The sequence below is a fragment of the Alosa alosa genome, chromosome 11 (assembly GCF_017589495.1).
Source record: "Alosa alosa isolate M-15738 ecotype Scorff River chromosome 11, AALO_Geno_1.1, whole genome shotgun sequence".
Lineage (NCBI taxonomy): Eukaryota > Metazoa > Chordata > Actinopteri > Clupeiformes > Clupeidae > Alosa > Alosa alosa.
In genome coordinates this window covers 11,019,191-11,041,020 of record NC_063199.1, presented here as the reverse complement: position 1 = coordinate 11,041,020, position 21,830 = coordinate 11,019,191, and the positions used below count along the sequence as shown (strand labels likewise).

Sequence of the window (21,830 nt, the reverse complement as noted above, 5' to 3'; positions counted from 1 at the left end):
CTGCAGCTTTAAGGTAAATTAAGCTAAAAAAACTGCATAGTTCTTTAATATAAAACATTGTATATAAAAGATTGGTAGCTCTTGGCCAGTTCATTTTGTCAAAGTAGCTCTCGGAGGATAATAGGTCGGAGACCCCTGCTCACATAGTACTGAATACTTAGCCTGGGTGTTCCCATGCTGCCTTGCGCGCGATTTGATTCACACTGCTAAGGCAGCCTGGAGACCATGGAGCAAATTTTCGCCCGAGATAGGGAACCAATCACAGAACAGGGGGGAAAGCAAGACGATGATGAGCTATGCACAAACGCATTTGATAGACATCCGTGGCACCCAATAAACGGATCTGGGCATTTTTTTCAAATACGAGAAAATGAACGTTTGGTTCCCAGACCACGTCTCATTGAGAAGTGGTGGCGCTAGCCAGGCTACTGAATACTACCAAAGTCCTTAGCAAGTCCCTCCACTCGGCGGCCATATTGCAACGCTTTTGGGACACTTATTGGGCATCTACTTCGGCAGAAATGTGCAAGGCTTCACACACCAACCTTGCTCCAGCAGCGAGATCACAACACATGATTTGCACGATGTCTTCACAACACACCACATGATTAGTACAATGTATTCACATGTCGACTTTTTGCCGTGGAAGGGGTGGGATATGTGTAGACAACTTAACCCCATGCATTTCTACAGAGGATTTTTGAGTGCTGTTTCTGCTCATTAGAGTCTCTGTTAAAGCAACACCAAATAACTTTCCCTCTGTCGCGAGCACGCTATTTGTTTATCCAGCACCGGCTTTGCAAATAACGATGTCCACAGACAAGGTAGAATATTTTGCATGACTTATAAAAGTACGATGTATTGCGACATCAGATGCACGTCAAATTTCTTCAGTTTCTTATGTCTCATTCCATCGAACTACAGATCCGCTACCTGATCTGGCAAACTTACATAGTGCTGTTAGCCGATAGAGGGCCGCGAAGCGAATGCAGAAGTGCCGTTCACCCTGTTACGAGTTGATGAACCACTGAAACGATTTTGGAAACATTATTTTAAGGTACAAAAAACTCTTTGGTGTTGCTTTAAGTAGACGGGCTCTGCTACAGTGGTTGGGACTGAAAATAAAGGTCACATGATCGTAACTGACGCATGCTCAGTTTAGGAACAGATGCTTCGAAACTCGCCGGGAAATGAGCAGCTTGGATAGTACCAAAAAGTCCTCCAAGGCAGTTTTTCAGGCTACTTAATACAATTGATAGAATTGTCTCATCGATATTTGGCACTTATTATCTTGCACTTGGTTTAAAATTCAGGTACGTTTTTTGCACGACAGTAGTAGCAGTAACCCCAAAACACTTGCAAATAGTAACTTGCAAGCTAGTCGCCACGGCAGCTAACTTAGGAGAGGTGATAATAATATGCCCTTAGCACGGCGCACTGTTAACGTTATACCTTGGGTATATCCAAGGATATGGCTGTAAACGATCACTAACGATTGTCTTTTTAGAAGAACATTGGATGCATGTGTTTTTTAAGACAATAATTTAAGACAACATTTACCAATGCAACGTTGTCTGGGTAACGTTCCCTACAAAAAAGAACTGCAGTTATGCGACAAGACACTTAGTGCAATATATTCATGTCCAAACTATTGTATTTCTGCTGTAAAGTGCACGACTATCTAGACCTATAGCGCAATGTAGTTTTCATGTCCATTTTCTTCATATGGACTGCAAATAATTCCTCCAACACGGCAGTTTTGTACGAGCTCCCTAATGACCATGGTGGAAATATTTATTTGCGTTCCCTCACTAAAGTTGGATTCATTCGCAATAGTTTTGCATTCCCTCCATGGGGAACGCAATGGAAACTCGAAAAAAATAATTCCCACCTCAGTAAAAGTATATTCCCACCATGGTCCTTCGGGGGCTCCGGAGTTTTGAAACATGAAGTAGTGCAGCTATTTTATTGTAAGGGCTAAGACAGCAGGAGAGTTAGCAACACATTTTAATTCTTACCATATTCTTATGCGGACATCTATAAACAGAGGATAGAAGGAAATTTCCATTAGGCTAGCAGTTGGTTTTTGCATAGTGTCTTTTCAGGGTTCACTATTTTAGGGTTGTTAGTTAATTAGTTAAGAGTTGCAGGTTATTTATGTTTTATGATGTAGTGGAGATGAAAAGGTTTTAGCTAAATGGTTAGAACAGTTGGTCCCACCCAGTGACTAGGTTTAATTGGTCCAAACCAACTTGATGTTATGTGTATTTATCATGATTTCTGAAAATATTGAGTGTACTAGGTCTGAGTGGCTTGTCATTCTTGCTCCCAGATTGAAATCATGCCGGTTTACACGGACCAAGATCCATTGAACATGGAAAAATGGTTACCGAAGACTCGGCAAAGCATCCCCCTACACACTTTAACAGAGCAGTCTGAGTGTGCTGGAAAATATGTGAAGGTTTGGTGCAAAAATAAATCATCTTGTAATGTATGGCATCCCTACACAGATATATTATAGCCTTATGTATGGCATCACCACAGAGATGCATAATAATGTATGGCATAATGTATGTACAGTTAAGAACAAAATTATTCATACCCCTGGCAAACATAGATTTTCTCTTGATATGTTTGTTCTGGCTGAAAATGACACTGCCACATGCCAAAAGGTTGTAAGACAATATGGGAGAAACAACACCTTATCATCACATCACACAACATTTTCATGAAAAATGGCATGTCCAAAATTATTCATACCCTTTTTAAATGGTCTATGTAAACATCTTTATTTGCCTTCACAGCTCTCAAAATTTTGTTTGTACCTACCAAGGACCTACCAAGCCTCTCCATGTCTCCACAATAATTCAAGGCCGCACCATTTTAACAGAAATCTGGGTTTTGAGGCAAGAACGATTATTTGCCATCACTCTGGCCTTGTGCTCGCTTTTTTGACAGATTGAAGTCTGGACTCTGGTTGGGCCACATTAAAAAATGTTGATATTGTTCTGTTAACCATGTCTTGCCTTGTTTGTTACCTTATTTCTTGGCTTAATGTCCAATGCCGCCTATTGGGGTAGGTCTCTCGGCACACTGCCTGATCTTTTTCTTCCAAAATTCTTAATGTAGCCCCTTGTTTTAGTGTTACCATGTACTTTGAGAAGTTCTAAAAAAAGATGAGCACAAGGCCAGAGTGATGGCAAAGAATTGTTCCTGCCTCAAAAAAAAAAAAAAAAACCAGATTGCTGCTAAAAAGGTGGGGTCTACAATCATTGTGGAGACATGGAGAGGCTTGGTAGTTATTATAAGAACCATTTTGAGCTGTGATGGCAAATACAGATGTTTCCACTGATTATTTAAAAAGGGTATAAATAATTTTGGACATGCCATTTTTCATAAGAATATTTTTTTAAAAAGGGGAAAATGCTTCTTTTTCTGATTCCATGCCAACATTGCTGATTCCAACACATTGTCTTACAACCTTTTGTGGCATGTGGCAGTGTCATTTTCAGTCAGAACAAGCATATTGCTAAAGAGAAAATCAGCAAGTCAGTATTTGCCAGGGGTAAGGTGTAGGTGCACCAGCTGTGCTGTAGGAGAAGTGTAGTTTCACACTTAATCCCACAGAGCCTCATGGTAGCACTAGCACCCAGTATACAGTCAGTGGGTAGCACTTACAACTGCTCAACCACCAGAGAAGAAGAAACTTGACGAATGTATATGTTTGATCAAATTCCAGATGCATGTAACTAAGTAATTATTAAGATTATGCTCTGACAGTTTGTTTAATTGCTCATGTTTTCTGCATGTGGTCTGTTTGTTTTACAGGGCAAAGTGGTTTTTAAGGGTCCTTTGTTACATATAGGAAATCATTTAAAATACCTGCTAAAGTCAGTTATTCAAGGTATTTCCTCACCTAATTAATTACGCATGACTTACACTTGATTCAGATATCTGGGGCCTATTTCAGAAAGCGGGTTTGTTAAAAATCTTTGTTTATTAACCCTAAGAACCCAGAGTCTATTAACCCTGAGACGAGGGAAACGGCAGGCTTCCCATTCCATTAAGATATTTGGGTCAGTTACTACAGTAACTGACAGTGAACATAACCTGCTCCTAGCAGATTTTCTTAAACAACCCCAGTTTTTCTCCATATCTCCTCCCTCCTACTGAGCAGTTGTTGGACATAGGTTGTCACATCAGTCTGACGCAAAAGCATATTTATTTGCATAGGCTACGCCCAGGGAGGATTTTGAGATCCTGAATATTTAGGCCTACCACCATCCCCTAATGAATAATCAAACATTATCATTTTTAAATTAAAATAGAAATGTATTCAGTGGCCAAATATGTCACCACTTTTTCCCACCTGTAAGCTTATAGCCCCTTCGCTTTGCTCACTTTGTGCCTAACACCCCTCAGCTGTGCTATATTCACGTTATAGAACGGCCTCTCGGGGCTTATTGCTTAATTAAAAGTTATTTGAAGTGAATCTACTGTATTTAACTTATTGGCTGGTGCCTCAATAATAGTAATAGTAATAAAACATAGTAGGCTGATCTTAGAAGGCTACAGTTTGTGAAGGTTTGTGCTGAAAAAATCATTTACAGTATGCTGTTAGGATTTTTAATCATTGTTAAGCCACTGGTCAGGAATTACAGCATTTATATCAAACGATTAACTGTACACATTTTTATTGCACAAATTTGCTAATTTTCTGATGACGGAAAAGAACAAACTCCGTGTAGATTGAACTTATTCATATTATCAGGTGTTTTGGAACCGAGACCTCAGAGTTTTGGCATTTCGTGATTAATCAACCCAGAGATCAGGGTTAGACAGACAGTTTGTTGAACCTTCTTTCTGGAATACCCCCTTGAAATAGCCCTAGACTGATGTTGTTTTTTCCTTTGAACGACAAACATGATCTCTTTGAAGTCAGAGAATTTTCAGACAGATATGTTTTAATCTTTACCAAATATTAATTTGGTAAAGATTATTATTATTAATATGAATATGCATAGTATTATAATAAGTAGTATTACTGTGTTACAAAAAGCGGTATGGTTGTGAAAACTGGCACTGTCTGTATTTATTTTCTAACACATTTTTCTTTTTCTACTGTCAATTTTCTGTCTTCAGAAGATGTCCCCAAACAGAGCCAAGCATCAAATAACATATCCATCAATGTCGTGTTGTTTGGAGGGCTGGCCAAGGACTTCTCACATGCTGTCAATCAAGGGGTATTCCTTTGCGGCCATATGACAAAAAGATAATATATTATCCTATAGACGTTTAGGCGTTACATAGGCCTGTAATTGCAATTCATTTGTATGATGACTGTTGTTACCATGGTTCTTTCTTCTCTTTCATGGTGGTAGATTGAGGCACCCAGTGTTGGGAAGTAACGGAATGCATGTATTCTGGATTACGTATTTAAAATACAAAATATGAGTAACTGTATTTAAATACAGTTACTATTTAAATGGGTGGTATTCAGAATGCAGTTACATTGATAAAATTACATTTTGAATCATTATATCTTGTAAATACCAATATTTTTAACCACACAATGTAGCCTATGTATCTCTTGGGTGGCTCCTTCCTCTTTCCCTCTCTGATTATATTGATAGCCTAAATGAGAAACGTCCCAGGGAATGTGGAGTGTAAAATGTATTTTGTTGTAGGCCAATGGGGCCTATATCCAGTCGGCATGTTTTAGGCCAGTATAGGTTTCACAGCACATAGGCTTATATATCAATCCATCCATCAATATATCCACCTGTAGTGGAATACATTTTAAAAGTAACCTTCCCAACACAGGAGGCACTGCATAAAGCCACTCTCAAGTTTTCATTAAAAATGAAGACACATAATGAGCATGCATACACACTGTTGCATTATGTTGCTTTGCTTTAGGGAATATGCAACCATGTGTAGTGATTTTCCAAAGTGTTAATGCGTTAATAGTATGGTACTACACTGTTTAAGTTATTTTGATAAAATATGGCATCAATAGATTATTATTTCAAAGATTCAAACTTTGGGTGTGATGTCTGGAACTGGAAAGGGTATCACTCTCAGTCTGCTTTGTTACACACCAACGATAACTTTTGACTCACCACGTCTTTGATGAAACTGTATTATTCCTTACGGTCCATCTTTTAAGAAAATGCAGGGCATGTCTTCAGAGTGCCTGAAATGCCTTTTGTAAGGATTTGGCAAATGATTTTCCAGAATGTGCATTACTTGCTCTTTATTTCATGCTCTGCCACCTCTTCAGTACCACTTTTCTGCTTCTGCAGGACACTGTTGTGTTGTCGGGCTTTACAGTGAGTCCTTCTCCCACCTTTATGAAAGACCAACTGCATCATTGTAACCTTCATTTAGATGGCACAGAGGCTAATGTTCATGTAAGTAAATTTGGCTTCACATGATAACATTCTGCTCTGACTTACTGACTGTACTGTATCAATGGAAATCTGGATTCTGGAAACTTAATGTCTGGAGCATATGTCCAGAACACATCCTGCAAATGTGATTCCATCAGTTTTTACATCAGTGAAATTGGATCTTTTGACCTCTGACAATTGTATAAGACTTGGTACAACACCCTGGCCAACAGCTGACTGGCGGAAGATGGGGTTCAACTTTTGATCTGGTTACAGGTTTGTGCAGCTACAGCGCCCACAGTGGGAACATCTGGAGCCAGTGCTACTGTGAGATCCTCCCCCCTCCTCCAACTCTCATTTCCCAGGCCATTCTTATAACTACATCTCCTTTTGTTCGCACAAAAGTGCATGTATTTGAGAATATACAATTGGATGCACATATTATAGAAAATGAGAGGTCCTTGATTGTCTCCTTCTATAGGTCCTAAGTGCTCCTGCTAAGTATGTGTATGTTCCACTGAATACACTGAAACATGGATCCCAGGTGAATGTCTATGGAGTTGTGACCTTTTTTAAGTTGCCCTTTCCCACCAAAGGAACAGGTGAGTGCTTTTGTTCAGAGAAGCATTATCATATCAATGAATGATTGAGATCTTTTAAGATATGTAGCATCTGTCTGTCTCTCTGAAGTCATATCTCCTCTGTATTCTATCACTATATACACTGGTAAATGGTTTATCCACTTCTGAAGATTTCCTACCTCTGCTTTCATGATATTGAGTCATCAATCCCCTCTTTTGTGTATAAAGACTCTTAAGCACTTAGCTTAGACTTGGGCCCAGAGATTAGAGCTTTCAAATGACGGGGAACTGTCAAGCTCTCAAAATCCTCTTCACTGCATTAAACAATGCTTAGTCAGGTCAGGTGGTATAAGACTCTGACTGATTCGACTGATGTACAGTAGGACTATGGGAGATGGTTTTGACCAGTCGTACACACCATCATACTCTCACACATTATCCATGCTCCATCACATATTTCTCACACACTGTCAGACACCTCAGACACAAGGTGAAACCATCTTATACACAGATGTGCAGATTGTGCACAAAACTTCACTAACACTACAAAGTCATGAGAAAGTATGGTGATGTGCAAAAGAGAGAGTGGATCGTCAGGGGGGTTTTATGGTGTGTAGAGTTGGATAATGTATAAGAAATGTGGCAATATGAGAGATGTATCAATCATGATGTTTTCAATTGTTTGGAAGTAATAATGATATAATCCTCCATTAACACTATGGTGTTGTTTTAATCCAAGCAAAAAAAAGAAACAAAAGTATCCTCAACAACATAAATTATGAAACATAAGGGTGAACATCAGAGGGAAGGCAACAACTTTAGCCATAGCGTCCGCAGACAAGGGTAGAAAATTAGAATGAGGGACAACACACACTATTGTTTACTGATCAAAGGAGTACCCAGAGTGAGGAGCTGAGTCTACACTTTGATTTTGAAAGCTGATGACATGTGAAGTAGAAGTCATAAAGGAGTTGTATGTACAAAGGGTCTGAAGTTTGGTTTAGTGACACTGAATGCCCATAGGCCAGCCTGAGGCTCAACAAGTCAGCCAATGTGAGAAGACCTGAGGGTTTGCACTGGGGCAGAGGGATGGAGGGAGATCAATAATGTGCTCAGAGCAAGATGGAGGATGTCATTGAAGTTTGTAAGGAGTGGTTTATGTTAGAGTCAGAATGGACGTGGTAGAAATATTATGAGAGATAGGCAATCGATGATGCTTGAGATGACATGTAAATGTAGGCCTACCTTGAGTAGGGCTGTCATGATCATGAAAATGTAGTTAATGATTAATTATAAACAACCAAATAAACAAATGCATTGTTTAATTGTGTTTTTAAGGTAAAATGTAACATAAATAACAATTTAAATATAAAGTCTTTATACAAAGAGATTGCTGATGGATAGCAACTATTGCTATTATGCCAAAAATATTGCAGTCGGTTTAAAGACATTTGTGTATGGTTATGACGGGCCTATCTTTGAGTGACGTGGTTTTTTTATTTATTTATTATTTTGTTTTATTTATTTATTTGAAAGGGGCATTGTTCATTAATCTAGTATGCATAGATGCAATGATGAGTCTTTAAAGGGATATCCCACCATTTAGGGAATTACACTCATTTTCCACCTCCCCTTGAGTTAAACAATTGATTTTTACCTTTGTCCAGTTCATCCAGCCGTTCTCTGAGTCTGGCCACACCACTTTTAGCTCCAGCCTAGCATAGATCATTTAATCGAATTAGTCCATTAGCATCTCGCCTGCTAGCATCACGTTTAAAAGTGACTAAGATTTCGGTAATTTTCCTATTTAAAACCGGTCTCCTCTCAAGTTAGAAAGTGTAATAAGACCAACGGAAAATCAAATGTAGCGATTTTCTAGGCTGATTTGACATGGAACTATACTCTCATTCAGGCGTAATAATCCAGTCACTAACTGATTCGTCTGCTGCAGCTCAACGTTGTTGCTGGAAATTAGCCTACAGGGACTATTTTCAGGTGCTGCATGATATCATTGTGCTGCTGTGCCCATGGTGTTCCTTGATTATTACGCTGGAAATGAGAGTATAGTTCCATGTCAAATCAGCCTAGAAAATCGCCACGTTTCATTTTGCGTTGGTCTTATGTTCTAACTTTAGAGGAGACAAGTTTTAAATAGGAAAATTCCTGGAAATCTTAGTCACTTTTAAACGTGATGCTAGCAAGCGAGAAGCTAATGGTCTAGTCAGATTCAATGATCTATGCTAGGCTGGAGCTAAAACTGGTATCGTCAGACTCAGAGAACGGCTGGATGAACTGGAGAAAGGTAGTTGACAGAGGTCAATTTTTTAACTCAAGGGGAGGTGGAAAATGAGTGTAATTCCCCAAATGGTGGAATATCCCTTTACATTTTCAGTAGTGCTATTCTGTGAATGCACATGATCACATATTCCATATGCTCACATATTTGGTTTGCTTTAAGCCAGGTCTTAGGTTTGTGTTTAAAGCCTCAGTAGCTAATGCTTTCTCTTTGGCATTCTGCTTTCTCTCTATTGAGTGTGCAATGTGCCAGTGGACAGAGACAGTGCTGGTAATGCATGCAACTAAGAGTTTAATCATCTCTACCAAACTGTAGCAATGTAAATGAATACTGTTCAATAGAGGGCAGCCAAGGTTTGTTCCAGTAGCAGTGCAGGGACGCCATACCTGTCTGTTTCCATTTCAGCTTTGATGGGGCTCAGTTAGAGCGCGCTCACTGGACGTGAGAGAGAGCACAGCTGCTTCTCAGAGTGGCTACCGATGGCTACAGTGTTGGGCCTTTCCCCTTTCCTTCATATGCTTGGAATTCTGTGGAAAATTCCCTGAAAAAACTGTGTGCATTTATGTGTGTTTTAATGTCACTGTTTTTGGTCCATTTTTGAAGCATTTCTATCCTGCTCATAGACCCTGTGTGTTTCCATAGTTTTTGAATTGAGGCTGTTGGAGGAGTTGACAAATGTCTGTGAGGCTCCACTCCAAACCCCACTCCTCTTCCCTTAGCCGTACATTTCAGAAATTATATACTTGAATGTGATAAGTGTTTGGAAAGCAAATGTGTACAAGTTGCATAAGAAAAATCAAGTGTTTCCCTTCTCTCCTCCTTAGAGAACTCCTCCCCACCCCACTGTGTGTCTTGTGGCCAGGCCTCTCTGTAGGAACTCCGTCTCCCTTTAGCTCCTCATGCGGCCCTGTCTGACGCCAGCTGGCTACTGTTAAGTGATCTTGTGCTGTGCTTCTGATGCGTGGGCCACCTTGTTTTCTATTGACCAGATTTCCCCCCAAGAACTAGATTTATATAGAATTCTGGAATGAGCATGAGAGTTATGTTTTTTGATGATTTACTGAAAGCATCAGAGGAGAGTTATTCAGCTCAGACAGAATGTTTCTTTGTTCGCTCGTAGAGAGGAAGCATTTCTTCACAACTTTATCTCAGTAAGACATACTGGTGATATTCATGATGTTATAAAGTTACTGAACTAATACATGATATCATGTACTATGATATGATCTGACATGATGCAATGATTATAAGGAGGAGTACAAAAGATAAATAAATAAGATAATATGAGTACAAAAAGAGTATACAAAATATATATGTGTAAATGCATAGGCCTAAATGTAAGTAAATGGGGATGATTTGCAGGGGCCGGGGTGGGTGCATGCCACTGTACTGTATATGAGATGCATCCTAATTATGCCACTACTAGTGAGACTCCAAAAGTCAGTCAATAGAAGCCCAGCTGGATTCCTCAGAGGCCGCCACATATGCGTCGATGGCACTTTAATAGTACATGGTTTTAAACATCTGCAGACCTCAAAGCAATTACGTATGTTGAGAGGATCTGTGTGGTAACACACTAAACTCATTGATTATCCATGCACTGTATAGATGCAGCACATTGATGACAAAGACCTCGGCTGCACTCCGTGGACCACTCATGCGGCTTGCTGATGTTTTAGTGTGAACAGGAGGATCTGGCGTTGTTTAATTAGTAGAACAAATGGATCAGGCTGAACTTTATTGCCACTTAAGTGACAAGACACAGTGAAAAATCCATGGTGGACCTTGAGGAAGAACAGCTGTCCTCATTACAAAGTGCAGTTATCGCCAGTGCTTACAGAGGAAATGGGCTCATTCTCCTTCTGCTCATGTTTCTATTTGTGTTTTCATCAGTTTCAACGCTTTATATCACTTATATCACGGATACATTTGTCTTAGAAATTGTTTTGCTCTAAGTTGCCTGTATTGTTTTCTCATTGCAAGATAACATTCAGTTGACACGTAAAACACAGCACTGCTGTTAATGTGGGCCATCCTTGCAAATGTGGGCTCCGAGACCTCATGTGAATAATTGAAACACGATGGTGGTTAGAACACTCTTTTGAATATTTTCATGAAGGCTCTTGGTGGGCAGTTTTTTTTCACAGTCTTTGTACTGTAATTCCTTTCCCTGTCACTGTAGTTTAATTAGAAGTTGCACAGCAGCGCTTACATTGCTGGTCAAGTTGAAAGGGGTCAGTGAAACGAAAAGAGAGGGCTGCCTCCTGGTCACCAAAGAACCCCTGAAGACTAGATTGCTCTTCAAAGAAGTAAAAAAGTTCAACTGTAATTTGTTTTCTCTGTCTGATTGTCAGTGCTGTCTGTGTTTTAGATTACTGTTCAACTTTGAAGCTCACAGACCCGTCGGGGGCTACAGTCAGCTGCACTATCTTTTGTGAAAACCAAGAGAACCATCCTAAAATATTCAAGGCAGGCGATGTCATCCGGCTGCACAGAGTAAAGGTAGAGTTACTGGTGCATGGAGGGTGTTAAATTAGTCAGAGAGAGATCCCTAATCACTCTACACTGTGCTCGACAGGCCAACGACTGCTTTACTGGCCCCCAGCTCTGTCCTCTGTCTTGAAATAAATCCACCTTGCATACAGAATACTGCCAGTGTACCGCTTAGAAGTCATTTTGATATGTATCACTTTCATCAGGATTTATTCTCTAGTGGGGTGGAGAGGAGATGCTGATGTTTTGCCGTCAAGCATGTGTTTATATTTTGGAAATGTCAGCTGGTCTGTTTCATCTGAAATTCTTTACCATGCTAAGAAATGGCTCTCACTAATGGCTCTTGCTTGCTTGCTTGATAACTAGGCTCAGATGTTTGGTGGCTCAATGACTCTGGTCACCTGCTGGGGCTGGTCTGCGCTCACCTTTGACGGTACAGTCGGCAGCCCTGTGGTGCCGAGGACAGACAAGTCGTTCCACTTTAGCGAAGAGGACCGACACAGGGTGATGGAGCTGCGCAAGTGGGCAGCCCACGAGTTGTCCGTCCTGCGGGAGCCCACCGTGCCTCTCTCTGCTGTGGTGCCCAGGCAGTACTTTGACTTCACCTGCCAGCTGCTGGCCAAAGCTTGCCTGGACAGTGCCTGCACTCTCCTCAAGGTATGCAGCACAGAAAAGCACAGCGCTGCTCATCAGCTTGGAATCTGTTCCTATTCTGTGTAAGCATCACACTCCCCAAGAAGCCTGCTGCTGTTCTCTGTGGAAGATTGTTGATAGTTTCTGTTGTATTTTTCCTTTTCTTTGTGTGAAGTATTTTGAGTGGTCGTTGGGGACTATATAAATAAATGTATCTTACCTTATCTTATATTAGCAAGTGCGTGCTGAGGTGGAAACATTTCCAGGGCACACAGACCAAGCTCAAAGGCTGTGTGGCCAACCTCCCAGCTTTGATTTAGTTTCATAAGGACGGGCCAAGATCATCCACTGTTGAACATCATCTTATTCTCTATGCTTCCAGTAATGAGTAGTAGCCAATATATTCAGGAGGGACCCCAGGTGATGATGTTCAACAGTGGATGATCTTGGCCCGTCCTTATGAAACTAAATCAAAGCTGGGAGGTTGGCCACGAGGCAGCAAGGTTGCCTTTCATGTCATTTTGGCGCTGATTACCCAGCGCCGATTACTTTTAAAGAAATTTGATGAAACATCTGTTTAATATTTTATATGTAAATGAATACATCCAAGCAGTTGTTTGCCTTCACACCCATGTTTATCAACATCTCTGAGACTTAAGCATCTGATCTTCTTTAAGGTATGGGATGGCACCCGATGCAGATACCCTTTTCCGACTATACCAGTGGAGCCAGGGACCTTGGAGGGAGAGATTCCTGCTGGGACAAACACACAGAACCTCATCGCCGACGTGCTGGTTTACGACAACCATGTGGAGGTTGCTCAGGCCCTGAAGGTGAAACATTCTGCTTCAGTTTCAGCTGAGGCAGCTACTTCCTGAGATATTCTATTTGTTTTACACATCAGATACAAAGCATGTGGCCTCAATACTAGGTAGCTTTAATTATTCTTTTTCTGTCTTCAGAGGAGTATACACAGAGAGACAGAGAGCGACAAAGACGGCACTTAGCAGGCACTGATGGCTTATGCTATGAGGAAGGCACATTTACATTGTCACAATATTCCTTTTTGCCAAAATCACAGTGACACAATTGAGAGAAAGATTCTGTGAAGACTTGAATGGCTTTAGTTGCGTTTTGCACAAAAGGGCGCAGAAAATGGAGGCGAGCCTCAAAGCATATTTGCATTGTTCAGTATAAACTAGCTGCTGTTTTGCTTAAAGGAGTCGGACAAAGCAGCTCTTCTGGTTTACCTCGGCCTATTTCCCTGAATCTCTGAAGTTTCATCATCAGCTGCCATGGCTATCTTTGTGGCCAAAATCCATGCTTCATTAATACGTGATAGAAATTATTTGGCAGACAAAACACCTAAATGCTAGGCATATATATCCACGTTTAGTTACCCCAGTAGATTACTTTATGAAGACATGAAGGAGCTGTACTCTGTTTGTTTTGTTTCACGCCAGAAAGTGCTCTCAAGTTGTTCTTCAATTAAAACTGCAGTACAACAGACGGTGGGATTCTGGAAACTTGAATGGCATCCAGGTTTGGTTACCTGTGGAGCTGCTGGTGGGGAGAAAAACACCCCTGTGCTGCTTGATTAAAGTCTGCAACTGACAGTCACTAAACGCTTTTTGCTAGCTGACTGTTTATTTGAAAACATTGCACATGTTTATCATTAGCAGGCTTTTAACTCGCATGTTCCTGGTCCAGTAGAGTGTGTAAATTCTCAATTTCTCAAGAATCTATTTGTTAATAGATATGAAAGGGGAATTCAGCCATGCTGAAATGTCTAGGGTCTGTCATTTCCAGCTCTGAGTTCAAATGGCCTGGTATTAAGGGGAATTGTGAAGAAAGAGAATAGGAGGCTATTAAGGTTAAAGAGATGGTGACAGATCAATACTGTCATTACAGCTCACATCACACAAAGAGGGCTCTGAGATGGATCTACCCCAACCCCCTGTTTTCACTCACACACACATACACACACACACACACACACACACACAAACATACGCACACACACACACACACTTTTACTACTTAGTAGCAGTCCTACTCTCACTTAACACATGGAACCCCCATCCACTGACACATTGTTTTAGTTGCCTGTACTCTCATGCTCTCGCCAACTCATGCTAGCGCCTGTAGTTTTGAGCACAGCCCAATTTATCTCAAATGTGGGTCATAGTCATTTATTGTGTACTGGCTCCTCTGACTGCATTCTTTTTTAATCACTATGTGGGCTCTGGGACATGGCCGGAGTTGTCAACAAATGATTTGTCTTCATCAGTAGCAGCATTGCAAACCCTCGGTACGCTGCTGTAGTTCACTTCTGTAGTGTTTTTTGACAGCAGAAGACGGTGTTTCTAGCAGCCATGTCCTTCTCCAGGTCTCTGACACAATGGCGCCCCTTTGACAGAACAATCCCATGTATCAATATTGAGCTGGCAGACCTTGAGAAACAGACTGATCAGTACTTGTGCTTGCTCTTCACGAGGGCTTTCTTGTCAGGCCCTGGGCATTGTTGCATGCCTGATGTGTCATTTGCATCATCCATCTCGAGGCAGTTGCCAAAATTAATTCTCATTCAAGTGCACTATTTTGACGCATTCACAGAACGACTGAGTTAAAAGGCGTCTAAATGATTGCACTGAAGATCTGATGTAACCTTTGGCTTTTAGTGGGGTCATGGAAGCCACAAGACTTTTCTTATTATTATCAAAAACATATCAGACATTGAGATGTACTCTGAAAAACATCTGTTTATGTGGTCATCTTAGGACCAGTAATAATAGAATGTGATCCTTTTTTGAAGGAAGGCATGAAACAATCAACACAACCCACACAAGGATCTGCCTTTCAGTCAACTCCGTGTAACACATTCAGAGGGAGGTAGAGCCCTGATGGGGATGTTTTTTACCCCCAAACTTTTATGACAACACATTTCATCCATGGATTGTCTTGAGCTGGGCTGTCATTTCTTATTTCTTGCCACTTTTCTTGTTGTATGTTAGTTGAAATAAAGCGCATCCCCCTTGAGCGAGTACTTTATATTCCGTGTTACCACAGTAACCACACCTGGGAGGTGCTCTAAATATTAAATAGCTGTAAGAAACAATAGCTTGCAAATTAAAGGACACAGTTGTTAGCATAATCAAAAGTTTTTTCACCTCCCTAAAGTCACAGGTGGGGTAATCCTCAGAGCATTCTTACGTTTACGTTTTTTTAAATAACAACTCCTAGTTTTACTAATCCCTGGTTTTGACATTATGCTGTCTTTTCATCTTGCCATCTTCTTTCTGTGTTTTAACATTCACAATATTCATTAGTGAAACACTTCAAAAAAAAGTCTAGCCAGCTAGATCATCACATAGTAGCGTTAGTAGGCAAAACTGCATACTCTTGATCTTGATCTCATTGGATTCTTGTGGTATGCAAGATGTTGAAATTGGTGTTTATTAGGCTTGGTCTCTTTAATCACATTTAATGTCATTTATTTCACACATGAGAATTCTATAATTAAAAGTAAATATAACAAGCCTTGATATTGAGCAAAGAAAGCAGAAATGCAGTTATTCAATCTCAGCAATCCTAAAATGAATTTACATGAAATACATTGCCACCATCTAGTGGCTGACATTAAATTAAAGATCAAATAAAGCAACAATAATGTGTCATACGTCCTGAGTTTGTCACACCACAGACAATATGTTATTTAGCACTTGTCTAAATTTGAATGAATTAAAAAATCACTAATTATATGAGATGACAACTTGCACTGAGTATTTGGTTTGATGTGTTGGCAGCCTGGCATGTTTCTGTGCATCTACAACCTGCACGCAGTGCCACAGATGGTGGCTGGAGAGGCCTGTACAGTCCAAGAGGTTCTGAGCTTCCACCTGCATGGGGGCACGTCCTACGGCAGGGGGCTTTGTGCCCTGCCTACCAGCAGCCCAGACGTCTCCAAGCTCCAGAGGTAGACCTCTCACTTCTCTCCAGCCCCACACTGTTAACTAGAGAAAGGAAGTCCGCTCTGCATTAGTTTATCACATGGCCAAGAGCCAACTGTCAAGAAGTAATTCATTAATAAATCCAATTCATTGACTTGCACTGCCATAAAAGATGAACTCCGATTGCCTGACTGCTGTCCTGTGTCCTTCAGAGCGCTGCAGTCGTGTGCTGAGCAGATGGAGGGGGACATGGACAGCTCTTGGGATGACCTGACCTGGTGTACAGCATCACAGCTCAGCAGTGAGTGACATGGCAAGATTTAGCCTAACATGTGCATTTGCCTTAATACTCACTGGTAAGCATTGATGTTGTGTATATTTCTTTACGTGCCGACAAACGTTTTACAGATTAAAAATTCTATTTCAGATGGAGTCATTGGGGAATGTCCAACAGGTTTGTCATTTTTTTACATTTAATATTGTCAAATTAAGGCCTTAAACCTATTAAATTAAACTATTAAACAAAGTCTTGAATTTAGTATATTTTCTTCTAATGTTGTGAATATCAACGATATTAGACCTTATAAAGTTTTTCATTACAGTTGTTTCATATATATACACTTGAGAAATGTCATCTTCTCTCTCTCTCTCTCTCTCTGTGTTAGTGCGGAAATGCACACATACTCTGCAAAAGGTGTCTTTGGCTCATGTGAAGAGCTCATCCCCTCCAGAGATGTTCCATGTTAAAGCCCAGGTCAAGTCCTATCAGCCGAAGAGACTATACCAGTGTCTGAAACTGTTCTGTTCTCAGTGTAAAACCATGTAAGTGTGCATGCATGATCATCTCTGAAATGTGATCAACTTCTGGTACTCGCTTAAAACCAAGGCAAAACCAGACCACGCTGTACCATACTGTACCTTACTTGATTTTACCTAATGGGTAGATTCATGAACTTGAAGGAGTACTACATTTATACATGTGATGGTATCGTACTGCTCTGGAATTGGAGGAAACTCTGCCATTTTCCCCTCTTGTCTTTGGCAGTGAGGAGATTCCAGACCCTGAGACTCTGAGGGCAAGGTTTGGACAGGCTGTGAGGGACACCAGGCCCTGCCGGGCAGCCTGGGCTGATAGTCTGACCACAGACACTGAAGATCCCAGCCGGCAGATCACTCTGCATGTGTCCTCTAAGAGCCCAGCAGACAGTGACCCGAAGCTTATCTTTGTTCAGGGTGAGTGAGGCAAACTTTTACTTGTCGACATGATTGGGTTTGTCAGATCTACCACTCAGACTCTTGAAGTCACTTTACACCAGAACCGTTTGGAGCGTTTTACAGTCACCCATCTGACGTTTGTGTATTGGTAGAGATACAGTAGAATTCCATTAGAATCATTGTACTGTAGCAATTCACACGGGCAGCACTCTGTGTGCATATTCCTTCAGTTCACACGGGCAGCACTCTGTGTGCATATTCCTTCAGTTCACACGGGCAGCACTCTGTGTGCATATTCCTTCAGTTCACACGGGCAGCACTTTGAGCAGAGCGTATTTCTACACTTCACTTCTGTTGTTAAAGTGAACACAGAATGTGAAGCATACACATACAGAAACACACTGTTCTGTCATCACTGTTCCGTCACATCAGATACGGAACCTGTGGAACTTGGTGTACTTATGTTTCAGTGGAAATGCATGGATTCAGTTGCTTCCAGTAGCAGCAACTGGAATCCATGCATTTTTACGGAATTATTTTTGGAATCTGATCGCTTATCATACCTGTTTGTTCGTACTCGTCGCTCGACTTATCGTGACTAAATTCAAGATGGCGTCGAACGGTAAAATTCTTTAAGGTACTGTCTGTATAAATCGTCTTGTAAATAAACTACCAGTGCTTTTTCAAAGTTCTCTATGTCTCGTTTTAAATGTCAAGGCCTTCGGAAGTCTACCAATGAAGTATGGAGCTACTTTGAGCCTCATAAATGGTGTAAAACAGTGATTTATTTGCATGGCTAGGCCGATGCCCGAGGCACCACAACGAAACACTGTGTTGGTAGCATTGGCTAACTAGCGCCAGATTTCTGAGTGCAGGGGACAAGCCGAGGTGAGCTATGAGACACACGTTCACACTCGGTATCATGTTTCAACACACTTTAGGTCAAAATCACACCGGAATTATCCTTTAAGCACACTGTTCCGTCACATCAGATACGGAACCTGTGGAACTTGGTGTACTTATGTTTCAGTCAGGCCCACGTCTTCCCTACTGTGTCAATTCTGAAGTTAGAGCCAAACTAATGTGGGAAGTGCAGCCACGTATGGAGATTTGCTTTCACAGATGAGATGAATGTCCTGCTTGGAATGTGTCTGCTTTGTTTTGTTCAAGTGGTTTGGTACCACAGAGCCTGCTACTTGCCATCGCTTTTAATATTAATCAGACAGAAGGGTTTCCATGTTAGAAATTGGGCATGATGAGTCAACAAGACGCTGTCTGTATGCTGTAATCCAAAATGATGATTAGAATCAACTGCCTTCGGCCATTGTTCTAGCAGAACTAATAAGCCTTTATCTGAGCTTACTCTTAAAATATCAGCTGAGTCTATACCTAAACTTTAAGTATTATTATATTATGATCATTGTGAGTGTCTGTCTGTAGAATCTGAATGTCTAACCTCGATTGTCTTCCACACTTACCACAGGTGCCAGCTTTGACGACATATGCCATCTCTCGTCTGATGAGGAATTCATGATTCCTGTAAAGTCATCGAGGGGCAAGCTGGCCTTCCTTGACAGCATGGTCCCTTTCCTGTTCAGAGGGAAAAGGCAGTTTTACGGGTCAGTTCATTAGAAAATACCACATGATGAACCACAATTAAAGGAGAAATCCGGACGATTTTTACATGGACCTTGATCGTTAAATGTCGCTGAGTACTGTTGATAGAAACAAAACACGATCAAATTCGGTGCTCCGAACTGGAGTACATGTAGCTGCAGCTAATGGCCAGTGCTCCCAGTGAGCTACAATGCTAGGTCTGGGGGCATCATCTAAACGTGCCTTTTTGCCTCTTAACAGACTGAAAATGTTATTGTGCAACATGACCTTACGTGACCAAAACGATGTGTTTTCTACTCATCATTGTGAAGAAACTGGTTTTATTGTGAGGAAACAGGTTTTTTTGGCAACATGTCATTGTTGCTACTGTCTTAATCTTTCTGCACTTTTTAAATCAAATGGTTGTGTTTTAGCTGCAGACAGTGTTCAGTCCGAAAATTTGTGAAGTCTGTTGAAGGCCTAGAGGAGGGGAATGAGAAGAGCATTTCTGAAGGTAAATAATCAAATGCAAATAATCAGTTTAACCTGTACTGTACATGAGGTTAGCTCAGTCAGAACAGTGTAGTTGAAAGCACACTTCTTTACAACCCAGTTAGTGTATGTAGAAGCCTATTCATAATTAGTGGTCAGTAGCATTATTCATTCATATTATTTCACATATAATATATTTCATATATTCATATTATTTAGCAGGCATCAGTGGCCCCTTGATATTGTCCTGAGTGTAACTCTCTCTCTCTCTTTCTCTCTCTACCTCTACCCAGCCCTGGGGCTCCAGCTAATGGAGTATGTATTGGTGATGAAGTTTGAGTTGGATGATGGCACGGCCACACTGGAGGCCTTGCTGTTGGAGGACTCAAAGGCAAACCACCTTTCCATCAAATACTGTAGACAGGGTTCCCACGGGTCATGGAATATCCAAGTCTATTCCAGACATGGAAAGTCAGGGAATTGTATCATATTTGGTGATAAGTCATTTGTCAATTGGGGAAAGTCATATTGTAGCTGTTTACAATTTACTTGCCAAAATACATTAGGCCTAATACAAATACTGTATATTTCCACACAGAATTGGTGCATATCTTGTTATTAGCTTTACTGCTTGCTTGAGTGGTTGTGGTTACCCCAACTTTGTTTATTCAATGCCCATTTATTTATCTTCCACTCTAAAAAAAGGAAAAAATTATTTAATGCTATGCGGCTTCTCTGAAATCTTTGGTCAGTATGTTGTACCATTCGTTATAGGTTATGGAAATTCTGTTGTTGGGTTTTTTTGTCAGAGAAAAGTCATGGAATTTTACATTTGACTTAGAGTGGGAACCCTGGATAGACCACACACACCACCTCTCCATCAGATAGACCACATACACCACCTTTCCATCAGATAGACCACATACACCACCTTTCCATCAGATAGACCACATACACCACCTTTCCATCAGATAGACCACATACATACATAAGTCAGTGGATCCAGAAGGACTGTGGCTCATCTGTTCACTACTCCCCCCCACCCCCTCCACCACCACAGGACAACTTCTTCCATGTTTCTGCTGATGACCTGTCCCACAGTCAGGAGGCACAGGAGAAGATGCAGAAGATCATGGACTCTTTACACCCACCAGACGGCAGCACACGTAAGAGCAAATTCTCATGTGATGAATTCCTATAATCCAGAGCAACAAAAACCTTGCACTGTACTTTTCTATGCTATGCTCTCCAGTTCAAGCCTCTATTTAAAGTCTTTGCTAACTATAAAAGTGTGGCTTTTTAGCAACCAGATTGTCTTTGGCAGCATTAACTTTTTGCTTATTGCATGTGGCTGTAACCCATGGGCATGCGTTCATCTCTCTTATTTAGCTTACTTTTGGTCCTACACTGATATGTGTCCAGTAGGTCATGTTGTTAACTACATCACCTCTCCTAAACCAGTAATCATCTTATTGTATGAAGAATAAACATGACCAGTTATCATTGTATTGTATGAAGAATGAGCATGACCAGTTATCATCTTATTGTATGAAGTATGAGCATGACCAGTTATCATCGTATTGTATGAAGAATGAGCATGACCAGTTATCATCGTATTGTATGAAGAATGAGCATGACCAGTTATCATCGTATTGTATGAAGAATGAGCATGACCAGTTATCATCTTATTGTATGAAGTATGAACAGATTGCTTTCCTTACTCTCATTACAGTGCAGTGTCCTTGGTTGGAACTTTGCCTGAGTTTATATGCTGTGGGTGAAAATGGCAAAAGCGAAGTCCACTGCCAGATTGTCAACACCCAGATCAAGGAAAGTCCTGTAGACCGATAGCAAGCATGTTTTGAATACTGTGTTTTGTATAATATGTTTAAGTTAAGTTCAAGACATCTTGACATTAAGTTAAATAATGTTAATGTTGGTGCTGTAATGCTGTGTTAATATTGCTGTTAAAAAAACAGCTTTTTGTGCTGTTGTTGGAATTATTGTTAAATAAAAAACAAGTTCTAATCTCAATTTGTTTGCCTTATTTTTACATGTACAATTATTGAAATGCTGTATGTAAAATATAAACGTTATAATTTTTTTTAAAAGTGTGGCATTCGCCACATTAAATTAGCCTAATTGAAGAGAATGTCACATTAATACTATCAGACACAATAAA

General features: G+C 40.7%; 1 protein-coding gene across 3 annotated transcripts; it reads left to right on the top strand.

The window, feature by feature from the left end:
* The first annotated feature begins 1,160 nt into the window (after positions 1-1,160).
* pot1 (protection of telomeres 1 homolog) lies at positions 1,161-21,660 on the top strand. 3 transcript variants are annotated; one of them, XM_048257918.1, is made up of 20 exons: positions 1,161-1,313; positions 2,333-2,461; positions 3,829-3,904; positions 5,146-5,243; positions 6,306-6,413; positions 6,669-6,719; positions 6,874-6,994; positions 11,641-11,771; positions 12,129-12,419; positions 13,073-13,228; positions 16,202-16,371; positions 16,558-16,646; positions 16,773-16,799; positions 17,011-17,167; positions 17,391-17,578; positions 19,044-19,179; positions 19,591-19,670; positions 19,942-20,039; positions 20,709-20,814; positions 21,381-21,660. In XM_048257918.1, exons 2-20 carry the CDS (start codon positions 2,342-2,344, stop codon positions 21,497-21,499), a joined length of 2,322 nt encoding a protein of 773 aa, XP_048113875.1. In that variant the 5' UTR covers positions 1,161-1,313; positions 2,333-2,341; the 3' UTR covers positions 21,500-21,660. The 3 variants fall into 3 exon arrangements, with proteins under 3 accessions (XP_048113875.1, XP_048113874.1, XP_048113876.1); XM_048257917.1 differs by having other exon boundaries at positions 5,143-5,243; XM_048257919.1 differs by lacking the exon at positions 6,669-6,719 and having other exon boundaries at positions 5,143-5,243.
* Positions 21,661-21,830: the final 170 nt, after the last annotated feature.